This window comes from Chiroxiphia lanceolata, chromosome 4, assembly GCF_009829145.1.
Source record: "Chiroxiphia lanceolata isolate bChiLan1 chromosome 4, bChiLan1.pri, whole genome shotgun sequence".
NCBI lineage: Eukaryota > Metazoa > Chordata > Aves > Passeriformes > Pipridae > Chiroxiphia > Chiroxiphia lanceolata.
In genome coordinates this window covers 38,662,438-38,680,839 of record NC_045640.1, presented here as the reverse complement: position 1 = coordinate 38,680,839, position 18,402 = coordinate 38,662,438, and the positions used below count along the sequence as shown (strand labels likewise).

The 18,402-nt window shown below is 35.2% G+C and overlaps 1 protein-coding gene across 3 annotated transcripts in view; it reads left to right on the top strand.

Moving 5' to 3' along the window:
* The window catches only part of GALNTL6 (polypeptide N-acetylgalactosaminyltransferase like 6), a 465,365-nt gene that overhangs the window by 177,016 nt on the left and 269,947 nt on the right, over nt 1–18,402 (top strand). For all 3 annotated transcript variants that reach the window (XM_032685192.1, XM_032685194.1, XM_032685195.1), the window contains one exon: nt 14,074–14,212. In XM_032685192.1, the coding sequence (XP_032541083.1) occupies nt 14,074–14,212 (139 nt within the window). The remainder of the gene's footprint in view (nt 1–14,073; nt 14,213–18,402) is intronic.

Genomic DNA, 18,402 nt, shown 5'->3' with positions numbered 1-18,402 from the left:
TCAAGCAATTTGCACATTATTTGTTCCTCCTATTTGTATATTTAAATAGTATGTGGAAACTTGCTGTGGAGGGAAGGAATGAAGGTTTTAATTCTTTCCTATATTTGGTATTGTTTTTACCTTTCTGCTGCTTGAAAATGTTACCTTGACTGGGAGAAGAGGATTTTAAAGATCTTGACCTTTACATGACTCAGTGTAGGCATTTCATAGAGATTAGTTCTATAAACAAACAGGCAGTATGTTCTGTAGTTCTACAAACAAACATTCATACTGATTAGTTTTATAAACAAGCTAAGCAGAGATATTGAAAAATAAGTGAACATGTTTGTGATGAAAATGGAAATAGAATGAAGCTCTGTATTCTTGGGGTGAAATGTTAAAGGAAGCAAAAGTCTCAAAGTACTGCCATAACAAGTAGTGAACAGCTGACATTTGATTTCAGTGTGACCTAAAGACATTGTGCAGTGGTGATTGTTTTCCATCACTTCTGTTCAAGTATTTTTGAGAATAAAATGTGTAAAATAATTCCCTCAAACTTCTGTGGTTAAACCTTATAATTTTGAACAGTGCCTGTTCTTAAATTCAGACCAACTTGTCAAGGCAAAGCCTAGTGCCAAAGTGCCTCTAGAAGATTTGAAGCAGCATGATACAAAAGCAGCATTAAATGCAGTTCCCTATTGGTTATGAAATAATACAAAAGCAGCATTAAATGCAATTCCCTATTGCTTATGAAATAAATTAGTTCTGTGATACTTATACAGGTAAATGTAATAAAAGTTTTGCAGGAAAAGACATGTATACTGAAATATTGATTTACTTATCCTGTATTTTGTATGGGATTATACACTAGGGGGTTTGGCAACATTACGTATTAAACAAATTTAATTTAGGCCTCTGAACTTGCAATTCTTTCCAAGAGAATTTGAGAACTTCCAGTATAATTGGAGCTGCAGTGATAGCCAAGGTCTCAATAAACATTCCTAACCTAATTTTTCATAGCATTAATCACGAATATGCTTCATGCAGTTTGCAATATATTGTCTTTTAAAAGAGAAAAATGTTTATCAGTTTATCTTAATGCAAGTCTGACATGATTAAAAAATTCTAAACTGTAATGTTAATCATGGCTTGTCAAACAGACAGCACATAAAGGATATATATATGAAAGATGTTTGCAATCTACTGCAGTTACATAAAGCGTTTCACATATTAAAATGCATTTGCTCTGTAAATAAAGTGCTGTAGATTGAGATGTGATTCTACCACTCTTATTCTTAATGGTCAGGATATCCTGTTGAAAACAGTGAGATCAGTTTGGAGCTAGGTGCCAAGCAGAAAAAAACCTGTATTATACTCTCAAATAATGATTTAGAAAGAGATATTTTTTCCAGTGGTGCCTTCTGCAGAAGTCTAAACGATGATATCTAGAAAATATGGTTTGGTTTGTTTGTTTGTTTGTTTTCACAAGTGCTTAGGTTTTTCCCTGGGTGACTATAGACTGGCTTTCTCAGATTGTGAAATGGTGTATCACAGTATTATTTCAGTGGTAATTTGTGTTACTACACACCCTCACTGGATCTCAAGTTACAGCTTAATATTAACTGCTGCAGAAGAAGCCAGGAAGAGTAAGGCTGTCACTGTGTAGAATTTGTGTCTGTCAGAAAAGTGTGCACATGATAGAACTAAGTCTTGACACTTAAATCTATGCATAAGGAAGAGTTTAAAGGTGCTGTAAGTCAGAGCTAAGCTGTTTTAAAGCACAATGCCCCTGTTGGCTTGGCCAGATTTGAGGCCCTTCATGTGGTTGAAGTTAATTTGGTTCTTCTCCTGTTCTTACCTGCCCCCACCCTCCCCATTCACACACAGAGTAGTTGAAAACTCATCAATTAAACCACTTAGTTGATAAGCTAACTTTAAAGAGCTACCAGAGCAGAGGAAGCAGGAGGAGAGTTCATAGTATGGCTCATTTTGTATAGAACACTGAACATTATCTTGTTTACCTTTCTGTGCTGGGCATTGGCATGTTGATTTTTACCATGATAGGCAGAAAGAAAATTGTATTTCCAGAAACTTGGCAAGAAGTATCTATGACTACATGGTAAATCAATCATACGTATTCTAGATTGAAACTAGCATCCAGATTCTAAGTGCTCTCTTACAATCTTGCCATCTGCTTGTGGTAGTCCCAAGTATATTATTATCTGTTCTGTATAGTGGTGAAGAGCTGTCAGCGGACTCACATCATGTGAGTATTTAATGTGTAATACTTGCAGGTTTAGTAGAGTTGCTGCCTGAAAAATAAAGGAAACATGACTTTAGAAGTGTTGGGGTTGGGGGGGTTTGGGTAGGAGGGGTATGAGGGGAGGTCTCAGCTAAAATGGATCTTTTAATTTGGCAGTTGCAGTCTGGGAGGGTGTTTTGAGTTTTGGGCACTGTTAGTTGTCTTTCTTCCTGTGCTTAAACTTTTCCAGGGCTTTTTAAGTGTTTGTTATTTACTAGGAGTCCATGTGTAGATATTTGGCTGTTTGAGTTTTCTGTTTGGTGTGGTTTTTTTTTTTTAAAGAGAGATGTATTTTGTAGTAATTCTGGAAAATGAATTTTATCTGGATACTCTTATGAAACATGTCTCATTTGCAGGGAGAGTTTGGAGTGAACAGTTTAGAGACCTTCAGGCTAGACCTGTCTATGTGTAAGAAGGAGGAGAGCTCTGTAGACCATTTTAATTGAGGTTGTTCTCTCTTTTGATAGATGTAAAAATGATCAAGTTTGTCAGTTCGGGGCAATTACTGCTTGACTCAGTGGAACAAAGAACCATTGCTTGGTTTACTATGAAAACTCAAATTCAGAGAAGAAGGAAATGAATCCTGACTAAACTGTAGTGAAAGAGCTTGAACAAGTGGTTGGCAGCAATTATAGTACATCAAGACCATACTTTTCAATTCAATTGCAATGGGAAAATTAAATTCTTCCTTACTACTTTTGTGTCATCTTTTAATTTTAAAACATGGAATAAACTGCTGTCAGCCACCTTTAAAGTCTGTTTCTTTTAAAGATTTAAGAAAGACGTTCCTTTAATCGGAATCCTGGTCAAAAGATCCATAAGAACTTCAATTTTAAAGGCTTGCCAAATGAACAAGGCTCTTTTTTGGTCTAAGCTACATGATATTTGAAGGAATTTGCTATCAACATTGTATGCCAGTGCCAGATACTGCTTGCACGCTGGTCAGTAACCTTGCATGTTACAGACTCCATCGTCTAGAATAATCATGATAATAATCACAAGCACACCATTCCAAAGACATTAGAAAGCTCTTTACACCCTAAAAGTCACCACTTGCTTTCCTTAATGTTGCAATTGACTTGATACTGTAAACTTAATTATTTTAATGTTTATTTCATAAAAATACAGTTTAGCAGAGGATGTAGTTAAATTTGCCAACACATTTTTAAAGTATTATTTTAGCCTTTTGGCCTTCAAAACACCAACAAGATGTTTGGATTCCTGAAAAAAAAAACCCAATAAATTGTGCCTATTTTCCTGTCATAGCTTTTTTACTTTTGAGGATATGAATTAAGTTTGCAAGTACAAAAGTCTAGTATACTTATCTCAGTGCAGTTTATGAAATGAAATATGTGTAAGGTGACTTTCTTTTCCTTCCTATTTTCATTAAACAAGCTGACAGAGGAAAATTATTGGACTGGTGAAACAATTTGTCTGACATCGATTGAATATATGTGAAAAGGCAGAGATGTATGATTGTTTTTCTATAATTTGCTTTTTAGACACTAGCTCATCAAGTGATGCCCTGTAATCACTGCTTCTCAAGGAACACAGCTTCCTTTTGGATGTTATTATGTGACACAAAGTTGTCCACCCTCCACACTTTCAGTGGAGTGGTGTCTGGGAGAATCTGTCCTCCTAACAAAAAGGAAGTAAAGAAAGGAGTGGCATTCTAGGAGTGGCATTTTGTTCTGTCAACCTGTGTGAAAGTTCTGCTGTCTACAGGCTGAAAATAAACTTGTTTTTAGGTAATTCTGGCCGAAGGTTCTGTAGGTAATGGTTAAATGTGAATTGTAAAACTTGCCAGGAAATTCAGAGGACAAATTCTCAGATTTAAAAAAAAGAAATCAAGATACGCATTTAAATTGCATTATAGATATTCTTAAAACATAGAAAAAGTCTTTCTTTTACTATGCATTTTGGTTTACGGTTTTGTATTTTTTAATGATAGCTAAAGTCATTTCAGATTACCCTGACTATTACTTCTGTTTTAGATGTTAATTAATTGGAGAGCTCGTATATATTTTGGAAACTATTGGAAAGTATATGAGGTTGCTCCTCGCATTTTTATTCCATGGCAGCTTACAAAAGGTGAGACTGATCCTGAAACAGAGGTGAGTACTGGTGTATAAAGCAGGGAAGGAGTTGTCTCCAGTGGGCAAGTTGGAGACACTAAAAAGATACTGATTCTGTTGTCCTTCCAGATCTTCTTTCCACTGTAGAGCAACACTGAATACTTCAAGGATTTGTTAGTTGAGAGACTAATCTATTTCTAATATTGTAACACAAAAAGAAAAGAAGCCTCTAAATAACATGTTAATTTATTTGGGGGGGGGGGTTAATGTATTTTTTCCCCAGCTTTTACTACAGCAGTTATACTGAGAAGAAATCCAAACTTCATGTATGTCACAAAAAGACTGAAAGCTGTGAGTGGTTAAAGTTCTAGAGGGCTGACATTTAAATTAGCTGCTATTAATGAATAAGTTAAGCAAGTTACTAACATACTGCCACTTTAGTATGGTATTTAAATGACTTTTTCCCTCCAGTTTATCCAATGATCAACTTTATAAAATTTGTAATAAACTGTGTTTTCATTTTTTCTGTTTATTTTTTGGAGATGTCTGAAGACATATATAGAAGTTATGAGACCCTGAGCATTTCTTGGCAGTAAATTAATCTTTCCCCAAGTTGAGTCTGCTTTCCCTATGACAGTAATTGGTGGGTGATCTCTCCCTGCCCTTATCTCAACCCACAAGCCTTTCGTTATATATCCTCTTCTCTGTCCAGCTGAGGAGGGGAGTGGCTTTGGTGGGTACCTGGCGCCTGCCCAGCACAGTGGAACATGAATTCTTAATCCAATCCTGTTATAATTTCTCTCACTATTGTAAAGATATTGATTAACTATTTAAGCAAGTACAGGAAAAATTAAATTAAACATATTCAGAAGCACTTTCTCTAAGTTAAATCATATCACATGAATGCAGAGATGAATTAATATCAACAAAATAGACAAACTAAGTGTTTTCCCTCCCCCCCGAAATATAAGGAATGAAGATTTCTTTCCACGTTTCTAGTTTCAAATAAACTGGACAAATTAAATGGTGGAATTTCTGGTAATGCTTTCAAAGCAAAGCCTTCAATTAAAGTAAATCTCTGCTATCTGTCCTATTCCTCTGTTACCTGTGGTTATGGAGGGCTAGGGAAGTGTGTATGCTAGCTTTCTTTAATGTGGTTGCTAAAGATTGCTTCCCTTCTCCTCAAAAACTGGATTTATTGGGGGGCTTTTGATCATACAGCTGAAAGTAGAACTCAGAATTCCTGTGTGCTGCATAAATACATAAAGAATCTGCATAATGGAATTTAATTTTTTTAAAATTTTTCTCAGTGAGTAAGAAATTTTTATGGACTTTTTTTATTTCAAGCTGTGTTGATACGCAAACCTTTTTCTGTCTATGATAGAATTAGAAAGTATTGTTTTGGTTCACAAACAGAATTTTCAACTTGAATGTCTATCCATTAATAATGTTAGTTAAGTTGTATCATTTATATAAGATTTTGAAAAACGAAGACTTTAGTTTTAAAATTTTGGTTTTCAAAATATATTTTTCATTTGCTTATTTTAACGCTGGTATCAACAAAATAAAAAAAACCAAACAACCAGAAAAAACACCAAAACAACAAATAATTTTGGCTGAATCCGAACATCAGTTTTCAGCAAGTTAACTTTTTCAAAAAGTTCCCAAGGAACATACCAGTTTCGTGCTGAATTATGCGTAAATATGACCTTGGGGTAAATATTTAGTTGTGTTCTGTAAGTGATGACTTGTGTTTTTTAATAGAAGATATTTTAAACTAATTAGTTGAAAATCTGTTCAGTTCATGGCTGAAGGTGATTCTTTGAGTCTCTACTTCTCCCTCTGCCTGATTCCACAGCATGTATTGACTGGAAGTTTCAGTTGACTTTAATACAGGGAGTTTACTCAAATTTGTGTCAGGCATTTGAAAAACAGTTGGCTTTAATTAGACTTGCGCTATTCAGAAAGACGTGAATCAATGGCAAGGGAGGAAAAGGGCTGTGCAGAGCTGTGCTTGTAGCAGGTCAAGCATTAAATTTAGCTTTCCTTACCACAGTAATGTCAGTCAGTTGTAAGGCTCTTTAAAATAAAGAATGCATTTTAAACCACAAAATGAATTATAAAAGGCAATATTAATGATTGCAGCATTAGTGGTCTTTTATAAGAAGAGGGAAAGGCAGTCACTGGAAAATGCAGCAGTAGTGAGTATATGCAGCAGTTATGTAGTATCAAAACAGTTTTCACAGGAATAATGTGTCTAATTTTTCTAAAGAAAACATGAAAAGAAGACCGAGATTCAAAGTGTTACTTTGGGTGTGGTAGATAATATACATTATATTTCAAGTAAACAAAAGGACATGTTAAGATGTAACAAGGTGCACTTCTTGGGCTTATATTGTTTGCCTTGAGGATAATTCTTGTATCTCTGAATTTGAAGAGGTGCCTTTTTCGTTCATTAACCCAGGTAATTATTTGCATACCCAGCTTCAGTTTTGTATTAAACTCATTATCATCTGAGAAATATGGCACTGTATTGTATAACGGATATATCGAAAGGGACCTGAAAAGGTAATAAACCACTTATATACTACATGAGGAAGTTGTCCTGAGTGTGCAAACTCTGATTGCTTGTAGGCATTTACAGAAGGAATAAGTTTGACCTTGTCACCGAGTCACCATGTGGGGAATCACATGGCGTAGTTCTACTTCCTGGGTCTGCCTCAAACTTTAGCTGTGAATATTTACTATCTCCATATACAGGAATGGAATTTTTTTTCTATAGGAGTCTTACGGGCTAAATCTAAATTTACTGGGAGCTGTGACAGCTCATGCATTCTTTATAGAATATACATCATGGAATAGTGCTTCAGGTACAAGAGTGACTACACTATTGCACACTGTTGACTCACACTATGCTGTTGCACATTGTTGACTCACACGTAGCTAAATTCATTTTTACAGGTTATTCCATCTTCTTTGTGTGACAGCCGCAAAGCCAGCTTCTGGAGCTAGTTTAGGTTGAATTTATGAAAAAAAAAAAGAAAAAAATAAAGAGCTCATAATAGTAAGTTTGTTGCATGGAACATCCTGTTTGTTTTCCTGTAATACTATATGGTAAATGGCACATGGTTATACTATGTCTTAAAATGAGGAAAAATAGAGGAGGAGGGATAGGTCTTATGTTAACTACAGCTGTTAGAACCCTATTATTTTGTATTTTTGGGTTTTCTGAAACACTACCTTTGCAACCATACTTTTGCGTTAAATTTGTGGAGCTGTTTAGTTCCTGTATAAAATCATGTTAGGAACACTTCAGTTTGAGCTTTTTCAAGATATCAGCTTGACCATAGACATTAATAGTCTCTAGACCCACTGGTACTAGAGACTATTAGAATGCCATTCTTGATGTAGTTTGTGTGATTTAATTTATGTAAGTACTGAAACAAACACCTTACCATTATTAGTAGATTAATTTTTTTAAGGTAATCTTGTTCTGTAGTAGAGACTTTTTATTCTAGCAGGTCGTTCAGTTACTAAACGAAACTGTGAAGCCTTTTTTATGGTTGAATTCTGTTTCTCATATGCTTGCTCATTCAGTATTTGGCTCTGATTAATGGTCTACAGCCAGTCTGCTCTAATGTTAAATGAAAAAAACATTCCGGTGGCTGTGGCATTTGGTGATAAGTAGTTAGACTAAATAGAAGAGGTACTGTGCATCCCTTGGCTATAGAGTTATGATTAGATTCAGCTCAGCCTGCAGAATGCTACTGAGGATATTGCTACTCTGTTGTAGTGATAGAGCAACTCATATCAAAACAGCATGTGTTGCTGCTTATCTTGCATTGTACACTGTGGCATTCTAAATACACTGGACAAACCAAATAGTGTGGTCTATTTTTTTTCATCTTTTTTTTTTTTTTGCTAGAGTTATTAAAATGGGAAAGGGGGATAGAATGAGTCTTTCCACCCATCAAGACACTGTAGTACTTGCAGCAAGTTTTAAAAGCCATAGATTTTTTTTTTTATTGTAGTACTTATTTTAGTGAAGTGTTTATTCAAACCTTCAGACAATTTACATTTCAGAGTTCATATGCAGTCACTTTTCTGCTAAAACAAAACAATGCCACTGGTTAACCTTATGATTTATTTTAAAACAATCACTTGCCCCACATACACACTGTATTTTTACTCTGCAATGTATATGTTGGAAATTTAGAGGCTGCATTTTTAATGTCAAAATAAATGAAAAAGGTAAGGGATACACTAGTCTAATAGTATGCCTTTTTAGTTCCATAAAGCACAGGCTATAAGATTTAGCAACTAATTATCAATTGAAAAAATGCACATATTTAAGATAAACCACGTTGTCATTTCATGATGGTTATTTGAAAGTTGTAAGATGCAGAGTTGGATTGTTCCAGTGATTAGCTGTATAATGCGCTTTTCTGCTAGGACACCACTGCCAACAGCGAAGGCCAGGCTGAAATTTAAAGTGACATCTAGTAAAATGCCTAGATACCTGCAGGAATTAATCTCAAGAGCAGTGATCTATTTTTATTCTTGCAAATTAATTGACTCAGTAAACAATATTTTATTAAATATAAACAGGTAACGTATACAAGCTAATTCCTGAAGTATAACAACAATAATTTTACAATCCTCTTTGCCAAGGCAACAGCTAGGCCAGCTGATTGTTCTCCACTCCTAAAATAAAGCCTTCCTTACTTTTGGGAACTGTGGAGTCCTGGGAGTCAGCAAGCCCCAGTTGAAGTTGCCAGAGCTTTGTGCTGCAATCTGGGGCTTTTGACACTGCCAGATGTTGCTGTTGCTTGCTCCACTTGCTCCACTGATTCATTCTTCTGCTGACTGCTGCTACCGCTCCTCATTTTTGAGCTGTCCTGCCTCACCGCTGTCATTTTGTAGCATTTTGTCTTGCTTTAGCTTTTAAGAAGTGCATATGAAGTACTGCCATGTCCTCGATGTATACAGAATATTGGTAATCAGCTTCTCCCACTTCGTGGACTCCTAAAGAAAAAATCTTGTGCCATTTTTTCCTTGCAGTCCTACACAGAAGTTATGATCTCTCTAGATTAACATGAAGAGTTGGCCTAGTAGATCTCTGGAAATCTAGAAACTTTGTCTAAGGCAGTTACAAAGCTGTAATTTTTTTCCCACTTTGATATTAATTTCTTTTTACAGAAATGCTTCTCAAACATCTGTAAAATAAGTACGTTTCAGAGGTTCCCATTTGCCTCTCTCATCCCCTTGCTCTCCAGGAAATGCTTTTCCTTTACCTACTTCCTACCCACTATGGGTTGGGGGATGGGGGAACACATTTCTACATTTTATATTAGCAGAAGTTCCTTTAATTTTTATCTCATGTGAATCATAAGCAAACAATACTCCAAAGATTCAACTACAGTACAATATGAATGTACCCTTTTAAAATTTTTAAGGAACATGTTCTCCTTTCTTCTCTGTTTTTTTGTTTGTTTGTTTGTTTGTTTGTTTTGTTTTCTGTTCTTGTGGTTTGATTGTTTTGTTGAGATTTTGTGGGTTTTTTTAGTTCTGAATGTACGCAGGCAGTCAAATAACGAAATTTAAAGTTGGATATTTTTTCTTCCCTTTTCTCTCAACCTGTGCTATTTGTATAAAGCCATTCCTGAAGAGAGATGCAATTTACTTCATATTTCTCCTGCCAACCATCATGTTATTATAGCAGGAATCTGAAGGCCAAAGCCTCATATTTGCTCCCAGTGACATCTCTATACCACTTACCAAGGACTACATGGTCCTTGAACTGAAAATCTGTATATGCTACCGTCATCTAAAGGCAGGTAAAATAGCAGGGACTTTCTACCAGAAAACTAAGTGAATGTTTGATTGCTGTATTCTGTAATAGTTTGATATTGAAACTGTAATAAATAAATTTGATTTACATTTGATTTGGTTACAGCTGTGTCTGTAATGCTGAGAAAAAGCCTTTTACATTGCCTCAGATCTTGACAGTTATGTAATAAATAATTAAAAGTGTTGTAATTAAAACACTTTTAATTACAAGCCACAAAGTGTTTTTCAAGTGGCTTTTCAAGCTGTTACAAGGTAGAGTAGCAATAAAATAATTTTAAAAAGTTAAAAAAGGTTATTTTGATCCCATTTCCATTGATGCAAAATCAATTAAATTCCTTTCCTATAAATTAGGCTAATGAACTTGTACGACCTACTGGGATACTCTGAGAAGTTTGGAAAAAGTAGAACAGACTTGAGATAAATATATTTGAATTTCTGATGCAAGTTTTCTGGACTCTGAGGGAACTTATCATCAGTTCTCCTCCTGTTTCTCATGGTGATCATAGGAATTTAAGGTTAGGATCAACCTCAGTAGATGACCATGCCTGTCTGAGGCATGATATCATTTCTTGCTTGCATGGATTCCACAGTTCCCTGGATTTCGTATTCCATTGTTTCACTACTCACACAGAAAAATGTTCCTTATTTTCAATCTGAAAAGCCATTTTTTATATATATATATATATACACATATATATATATATATATGTACACACACATTTTTTGCAATTTGAATAGTTCCATTTGATATGAAGGCAATTACATTAATGTGAGACTTGCAGTTTTAATTTCCTGTCCCCATAAAAAATTGGCAAAGAAAGATCCTTCATTAATTTATTAAAGTGTTCATCATTTTTATTGGAAATTAACATAAATGTGCAAAACCACAGAAGGCATTTGCTCAAAACAACCAATTCCTTTCTTAGTATGAAAGGAGAAAGTGATTTGATATAGCAACTTCCTTTTTCTCCTTTTTTCCCCAAAGACTGGTCTATACTAATCCCTGATTTGCCCCTTAAACTAAAAAATTATTCTCCTGTATGTCTTCCTAAGGGTTCAAAATACAAAATTTGTGAATAGGATGAGAACTTCACCAAGTGTAGATACTGTTGATACAAGGTGAAGATGAGATGTATACTGTCAGGAAACAAAAATCCTTTTTTTTGCGCATATATCAAGTTGCCTCTCTGTTCAAGATAATTTAATCAGTTTTTTAGCAGATATACTGCACCTTACCTTTCTTTTTGTGAGGAAAAGTAAGGAATACAGTTATTTTGTTTGTACTCAAATGAAAATTCACTTCCTAAAAAAAGCAGAATGTGCTGGCAGTTTGAATTGCTAATCTGTTATTAATCCCAGTAATATGAAATTGATCTCCACAACGCAAGATGACGAGTTGTATACAGCTGTGCATTAGAGAAATTCAGAAATTATGTAAAAGATGCTACAATTGCTTTAAACAGAGTTTTTACCTTCTTGACTTGGCTAGTTGCCATATCAGGGATCAAAAAGGTTATTGTGTAGAAGTTTATGTAGCAGGGGATGTAAGATGTCTGATTCAATGTTCTTATTTTGTTGCTGATCTTTATTTTCCGTTCTACTTCCTGCACTCTTTTTATGAAGCTGATGTGTGACTGTATTTATTTGGAATTTGTGTTTCTCTGTTTAAGAAATATGGTCACTCCCCCCCCATGGGACTTCAATTCTGTATTGACATATTGCTCTAGGAAAAAATTAAATAACTGTCCTCACAGTGAGAACTTTCATGAGGGAGGATGGACTTGAACTTTATGTGTGATGAGCACAATGTTGTTATATTCTCAATGGAATGTTTAGAGATAGTAGACAAAATTCATAATATATTTTTTTAAAATGGCAGAATTAACTTATCCAAAATAAAAAAATGCACTATAGGTAAGAAGACTTACTTATTTGTAGATTCACGTATTAAAGTAAACTCCTCGTATTTACTAAAGCTTTTACCACATGGAGAATTCTTGTTCCCTAGTACAGATGTTATTGGATTAAAGGATGTTTGAATGCCTGAATTAAAGGGTATGCTTAAATACTTTTGTGAATTATAGCCTTGACTTGGTATAGCTGTGTAGTCATGCCTGAGTAAACTAATAGCAGTGAGTATAAGCAGTAAATAATTCAGATTTGTACATAGTTCTTCCCCACAGACACTGAGTGGTTTATGTTCTTTATCCACTTGGTTTCCTGTGTTAAGATGTCAAGCAATTGCTTAACTTCTTGAACTTATCTGGCAAAGCCAATCTTTTTTACCATGCCTATTGAATTATAAATAATGCTCATCTGAATTATAAAAACAAAACTCAGAAAGGAAACCCGAAAGACCCTGAAAAGAGAACCTGTTGCCATATGTTTTGTTGTTTATAGTTTTAAACAAGGTTTCTTTTCCATTGAATATGGAAGTAGTGCAGAACTCCACTTCTGTTGCATGTTCAAATTTATTTACAGCTGATCTATTTTGCCAACAATTTCCCTGCTTTAAAAGTACTTGTCTTCAGTTTCACTGGCAGGGGACAATATGAAGAAACTCTAGTATTATGAAAAATATTCTAGCTGAAAAAAATCTGAAAAAAATCTGAGCACCTTAAGTTGCATATTCTATGTTTTTATTGTCATTTGCTTTTGCAATATGAAATAGAGTATTGACAGAGGCTCATGAGCTTTAAGGATACCACTAGATGTTTCTCTCACCTCCCGGTTACTTTCTTCTTGATGCCCTCCTATAGCTGCTCCTGATTAGCTGAGGATCAGGACCCAGCTGGTCACCTATTGAATCCAGCTGGCAAGTTGATTATTTTCTCTATAAGAGCCCAGGTAAAAGGAGGTATTTTCTTGTAAGTGGGCCCAGAGGGAGAAGGACAGAGAGGTTATATATAAACTGATCAATTTAGAGGAAAGCATATCTTCTTGAGAACATGAGTAGGCATGAAGGGCTTTGAAACTCTGAAGGGTAGATTCTCTGCAGGAATGAAAGAATAAAAATGGTTGATAAGAAGTGAAGGTTTTTATATTTTGATTTTCTTTGAAGTGTTTTTTTTTGTTCTTTGCTCTCTGACTGGAACAGATAGAAGTATAGTTGCCTGAGGTAGGTACTAAGCAAGTCTAGTGACTGATGATGAGAACTAACTTGGAAATAAAAAGCTGGAATAGAAAGTCTGTAGTTTGCCAGGGAACAAGCAGATGATTTCTTTGGGGAAGCACAAAGTGACCAGTTTCTGAAACCAGATCAGCAGTGCTCTGACGTTAGAAGCACTGAGCACATCTGGCTTGTCCCTAGGAATGCAAGCATGTTCAAGGAACCTAGAGCAAAGCATTTAGTTTCCTTACTGTTTCTTCTGGAAAGTTAGACACCCTAAACTTCAATAATAAAGTTGCTTTCTGAAAAGATGAGTGAGTGGTGGGGGTGTTCTGACTACTAAAATGTAAAGGAACTCCATAACCCGGTTCCTCATATTAATCAAAAGGAGTATTTCTGGAACTGGAATTTGTTCATAATTTTGCTATGAAAACTTGATTCTGATGCAAAAAGGTCTTAGCTTAATCTACAGTTCAATTTTTTTCTGTATAAAATGGCTTTAAACTGATTGTGTATCTGGAAAGAGAGAACTGGATGAATTGGGTGAATTCAGAGGGACTTCTTAGTCTCATTTTTTGTCCCTACTTTGTGGGTTTGTGTTGGAAGTGACAGGAGTGTTGCTAAAGATACTGGAAGATGTTTCTTTGAGATGTTCCAGGCGCAGGATTTTAGTTGAAGTTCAGTGTAACTTATTTTCCTTTTTGTAGTCCATTTTGTGCTGTAAATTTGAGGCAAATAATTGTTTTGTTTTGTTATAGGGAAAGGTGAACATGGAAAGCCGTACCCTCTTACAGAGGAAGACCACGATGATTCTGCTTATAGGGAAAACGGCTTCAACATATTTGTTAGCAACAATATAGCACTGGAACGATCACTGCCAGACATCCGACATCCTAAGTATGTAAATTGTCTCCTGGACTATTTAGTTTTTAAGTTTTTAATCTTTGTATGTCTCTAAATAACCTGTTTTCCTGGAAGGTCAAACATGAACCCCCAGTCAACAGAAAATGATAATTTCATTAAATAGGAAATGGAAACTTTATCACCATTGCTATATCATTTGCTCTGTATTTTAAACTGACTTCTTATCTTATTAGTAACATATTAAGACTATAGAAGGCGTCTTTTCATTACAGAATGATTTTCATTAATTTCCTGGGTAGTGATTTCTGAAAAAAAAAAAAGAAAATCATATAGTTTTTCGTGTTCTTAGTTGGTTAATACCTGCAGATTTTTGGTCTGTGGTGTGGAGTAACAAGTTGCATACAGTTTTTGGCTAAAGGTTTTGGCACTACAGCTTGTCAGATGCTGATACTACAGTTGATTTATGCAGTATAAAATTATATAAGAACAGAACATGCATGATGCACGTGCAGAACTTAGGGACGCTGGATGATGGTGTTGTTCCCTAATAGCACTAATATAACACAGAGAAATAGGATAAAGATTATCCTGGAAAATAATCACTGAGCTAAAAATGGTTATACAGTTCTTAGCAAACATAACTTTCTTTTATATTCTTTAATTTTTGCCTCCTTTATATCTGAAGAGTAAAGCTTCCTATCTGTAACAGGGAAAAGGGCACTTTTACCTTTCTAGGCTCCAAGTTCCAGTCCTCTAGAGTCATTCTGAGCTCTGAAGAGAGGACTGATTTGAATTGTCTTTTTACCTGGCATTTTCCCCTCTTTTAATTAGATATTATGCAGCTATCATGTGGGGGAAAGATACAGGAGTGAGACAAAACAAATTGTCTCCATGACTACATTTGTATTTTCTTTCAGATATAATTCTCTTCCTTACGAAACATTTCATGTTAAGGTACCTACTCCTTAATTTATAAAATTTTGGTGTGTGATTAGTTTAAAAATTTTCAAGGACCGAGGCAGAACTGTTTACATAGTAAAAGTTTAAAAAAAGTAATTCACATGAAGGAACTAACCTTTTGTTAGAGCTGTTTCTAATTTAATGTTAAACATTAATTGTCTAATTGTCTTGTTTTGAGGAAAAAATGTTGCTCCTAATTTGTATATATTAGTATTGTTTGCATAGAATTAAGTCAAAAGAAATTATTTTATTACAAGCTGTGTGTTTTATATACTTTTTTTGCTTTCTGCTTTGCCAAGTTACTTGAAATTACTTATAGAAAAAGTACTTCCAAGAAGTTTGAGTTCTAACGTACAGCTTTACAGCATCAAATCTGTGGTAAATTACATTGCTGGTATAATGAATATGTTCATTAAGCATCCTCCTGTGTTAGCAAAACTGCAGAGGACAATTACTAAATACAAAAGGAAGCTGTCAGGTTTATCATCCCTTTGTGTTTTTGTAAATTGATCTTTTGGCAACTTGTTCCTTACCCGCTGCTTTTGCACAATCGATGACATTTCCACGCATGTCCCCAGAAGCAATGTGAGTGGTGTGTTGTCAGAAGTGACATATTAGGAATGAGTCAGTGCTAAACCAGCCTTTTTATGCCCTCCTTCTCCCAGCACAAATCCTTTTGTGACTTTCACCTAAGTGTCTCACTTGGGAAGCTTGTATCCTTAGGTGCTGGCATTGTTTCCTTGTTTCAATTCAGCTAGATTCCTATGGTCTTCAGTGAAATATTGGATGGTGCCTATTTTAGTAGTGCTCTGCATAAACTGACTTCTGCCATGTGCTTCTAACCTTCCTTATGTTAGACACTCAAAACACAAGTAGTCCGTTGGTTAATTGACTGTATTGCTTACCATTTAAATGCAAAGAAAAAAATGTTCTTGTCTTGTGCTAAAATTGCTTACTAATTAATATGCTGATTAAGGAGACAAAGCTGGGCTCTGTACTTCTGATGGTTACACCTTGAAGCAAGTGTATTTCTTGAACTTCCAAGAGACACAGAAGTCTGACAATGCTTTCTGACCTACTGTCAGAAACAAACCCTTCTCTTGGCTGTTGTGTGTTAAATATGGCCAGTCTCAAATTGCACTTCACTTTTGGAAATGTGTCCACGAAGTACATGAAATGTGAAGTAGGTCATACCTCATTGTGCTGGTTTTGGCTGGGTTAAGGTTAATTTGCTTCATAAATTTGCATGTCACCCTTGTGAAGGGACCATGTTAGAGGCTGGAGTTAAAGCACGACACTCATAAAGTTGCTTTCAGAGAAACTAATTGGAAAATTATGAAATTTCTGTGCCAGGAGAGGATACTCTTATTTCAATAGCATTAGAGTAGATAAATCAGGTGAGGTATAGCAGCCAAGATCTAGTTTGTTCAGCTTCTGAGCATTATAAAGGGCTTTGGCTTGGTGGAACTTCAGACTACTTCGAGGCTTTTAACTGTTTTCTGCACATTTGTGGGAGATGGTATTACTCTAGACTTTGAGTCTTTGATCCTCTGTCTCTGTGTATACCATTTGCACAGGGAATTGTCTGCTAAAGACTAACTTCCTGAAAATAGTGTCTATGATACATTTTATAGAACCAAATAGAATGGTTTTATTGCCATCAGTAGAGAAAATTCACAACATGGAGTTTCAAATATAACAAAAAACTGGTGAATCCTGTAATTTGAATCAAAACTTATTAAATCAAAAGAGCAACTACAGTAGTTTCAACACTTATCTGAAATAACTTCAAAAATATCTTGGTCCGAAGTCAGACCAAGGAAATTTCAAGTACTGCTTCCAAGTGTTTGGTTTTATGGGAAGTATGAAAAGATAGCAGATAACCCAAACTTGCTCTTTTTAATCCAAATAAATTTTCTCCTTCTGAGTCTCTTAGCAAACTGAGCTCGGGATTTGTAAATAACACCTTCTAGCAGGGGGACAGGTAGAACTAAACAAATGATTGATCTCTGAGAAATTCAGGTTTTCAATTTTTTTTATAATATTCTTGTGTTTTTCCTGTGAATTTTTTAAAAAACACTTCAGCAAGGTGTGTTATGATTGATTTTTTTTCTTTCCTTTTTAAGACATTAAAATATGTGTGCTATAAAAATCCCTAGAGAAATTCTATTTTAAGGCTGACTTGACAGCTTTCCTGTGTCCTTAATATGTTTCTATTGCGTCCCTTTAATATCTCCTATGGTTTTTTTCTCTCTCTCAAATGCTCAAATATTGTTTCCATTTCTGAGTGGTCTTTGTCCTGCTTCTTTCCCACTCGTGTGAAAATCTTCACACAGTGGGTGCTCTTGCCAAGCTATGTTAGCTAATTCTCTGTTCTTTGCCCACAATCACCCCCTAGTTTTAAGTTTAAACAGACAAACAAAACTTTTTTTTCCCTCTTAATTGCAGATTAAAGTCTGGAACAAGATTATCATCTCAGTTCATTGTGCTTCAGGACCAATTCAGTGAAAATAAGAGTTTGGTCACCTAAAGTAGAAGGCAGCATTATAACCTTTAGGTTGTATTGAACAAAAGTAATGGAGTTAATGTTTAGGGGGTAGAAATTCTGTACCAGTATAAAAAAAATATTTCAAAACATGCAAGAAGAGTGTTTTCATGTTTTCCTTTTCACCTACGTTGTGCCACTTTCTGTAGTCTGGAATACAACAAACATGCTAATGCTAGGGAAAGTGTTGGCAGTATTATTTTCTGTTGTTGAAGGAGAAATGCTACTTATTCAAACTATTGAATGTACCAGTTATAATTAATTCTTATCTTCTCCACATTATTAAATATTCTGCCATTCATACCAGTTTTGTTCAAACAAACAAAACTGAATCTGATTCACGTTTTGAATAGCATTCTAAATGTGATTTTAATGAGGCTTTGGGGAGTGATTGCAATCATCTAGTCTGAGCAGTGAATATAAATTTTGTGATCTATCATGTTTCAAACTCTTAAGTCCTTGTAAACTACAGAATCCATTTTTTAGCCTTTTGTTCTTGAATCAAGGATACCAGTAGAGTTGAGACTTTTAAAATCTTTGGGTTTGGTATATTTGTACAGCTTCATTTTAGGACCAGGTCTCCTTTTATCTAAAATTTTAGATTAATTGCTGATAACCTTATTCTGGGGTACATCGAGCACAGCATTGTGAGCCAGTTGAGGGAGGTGATTCCTCTGCTCTTCTCTGTGCTCACATTGCCTCACCTCAAGCCCCATGT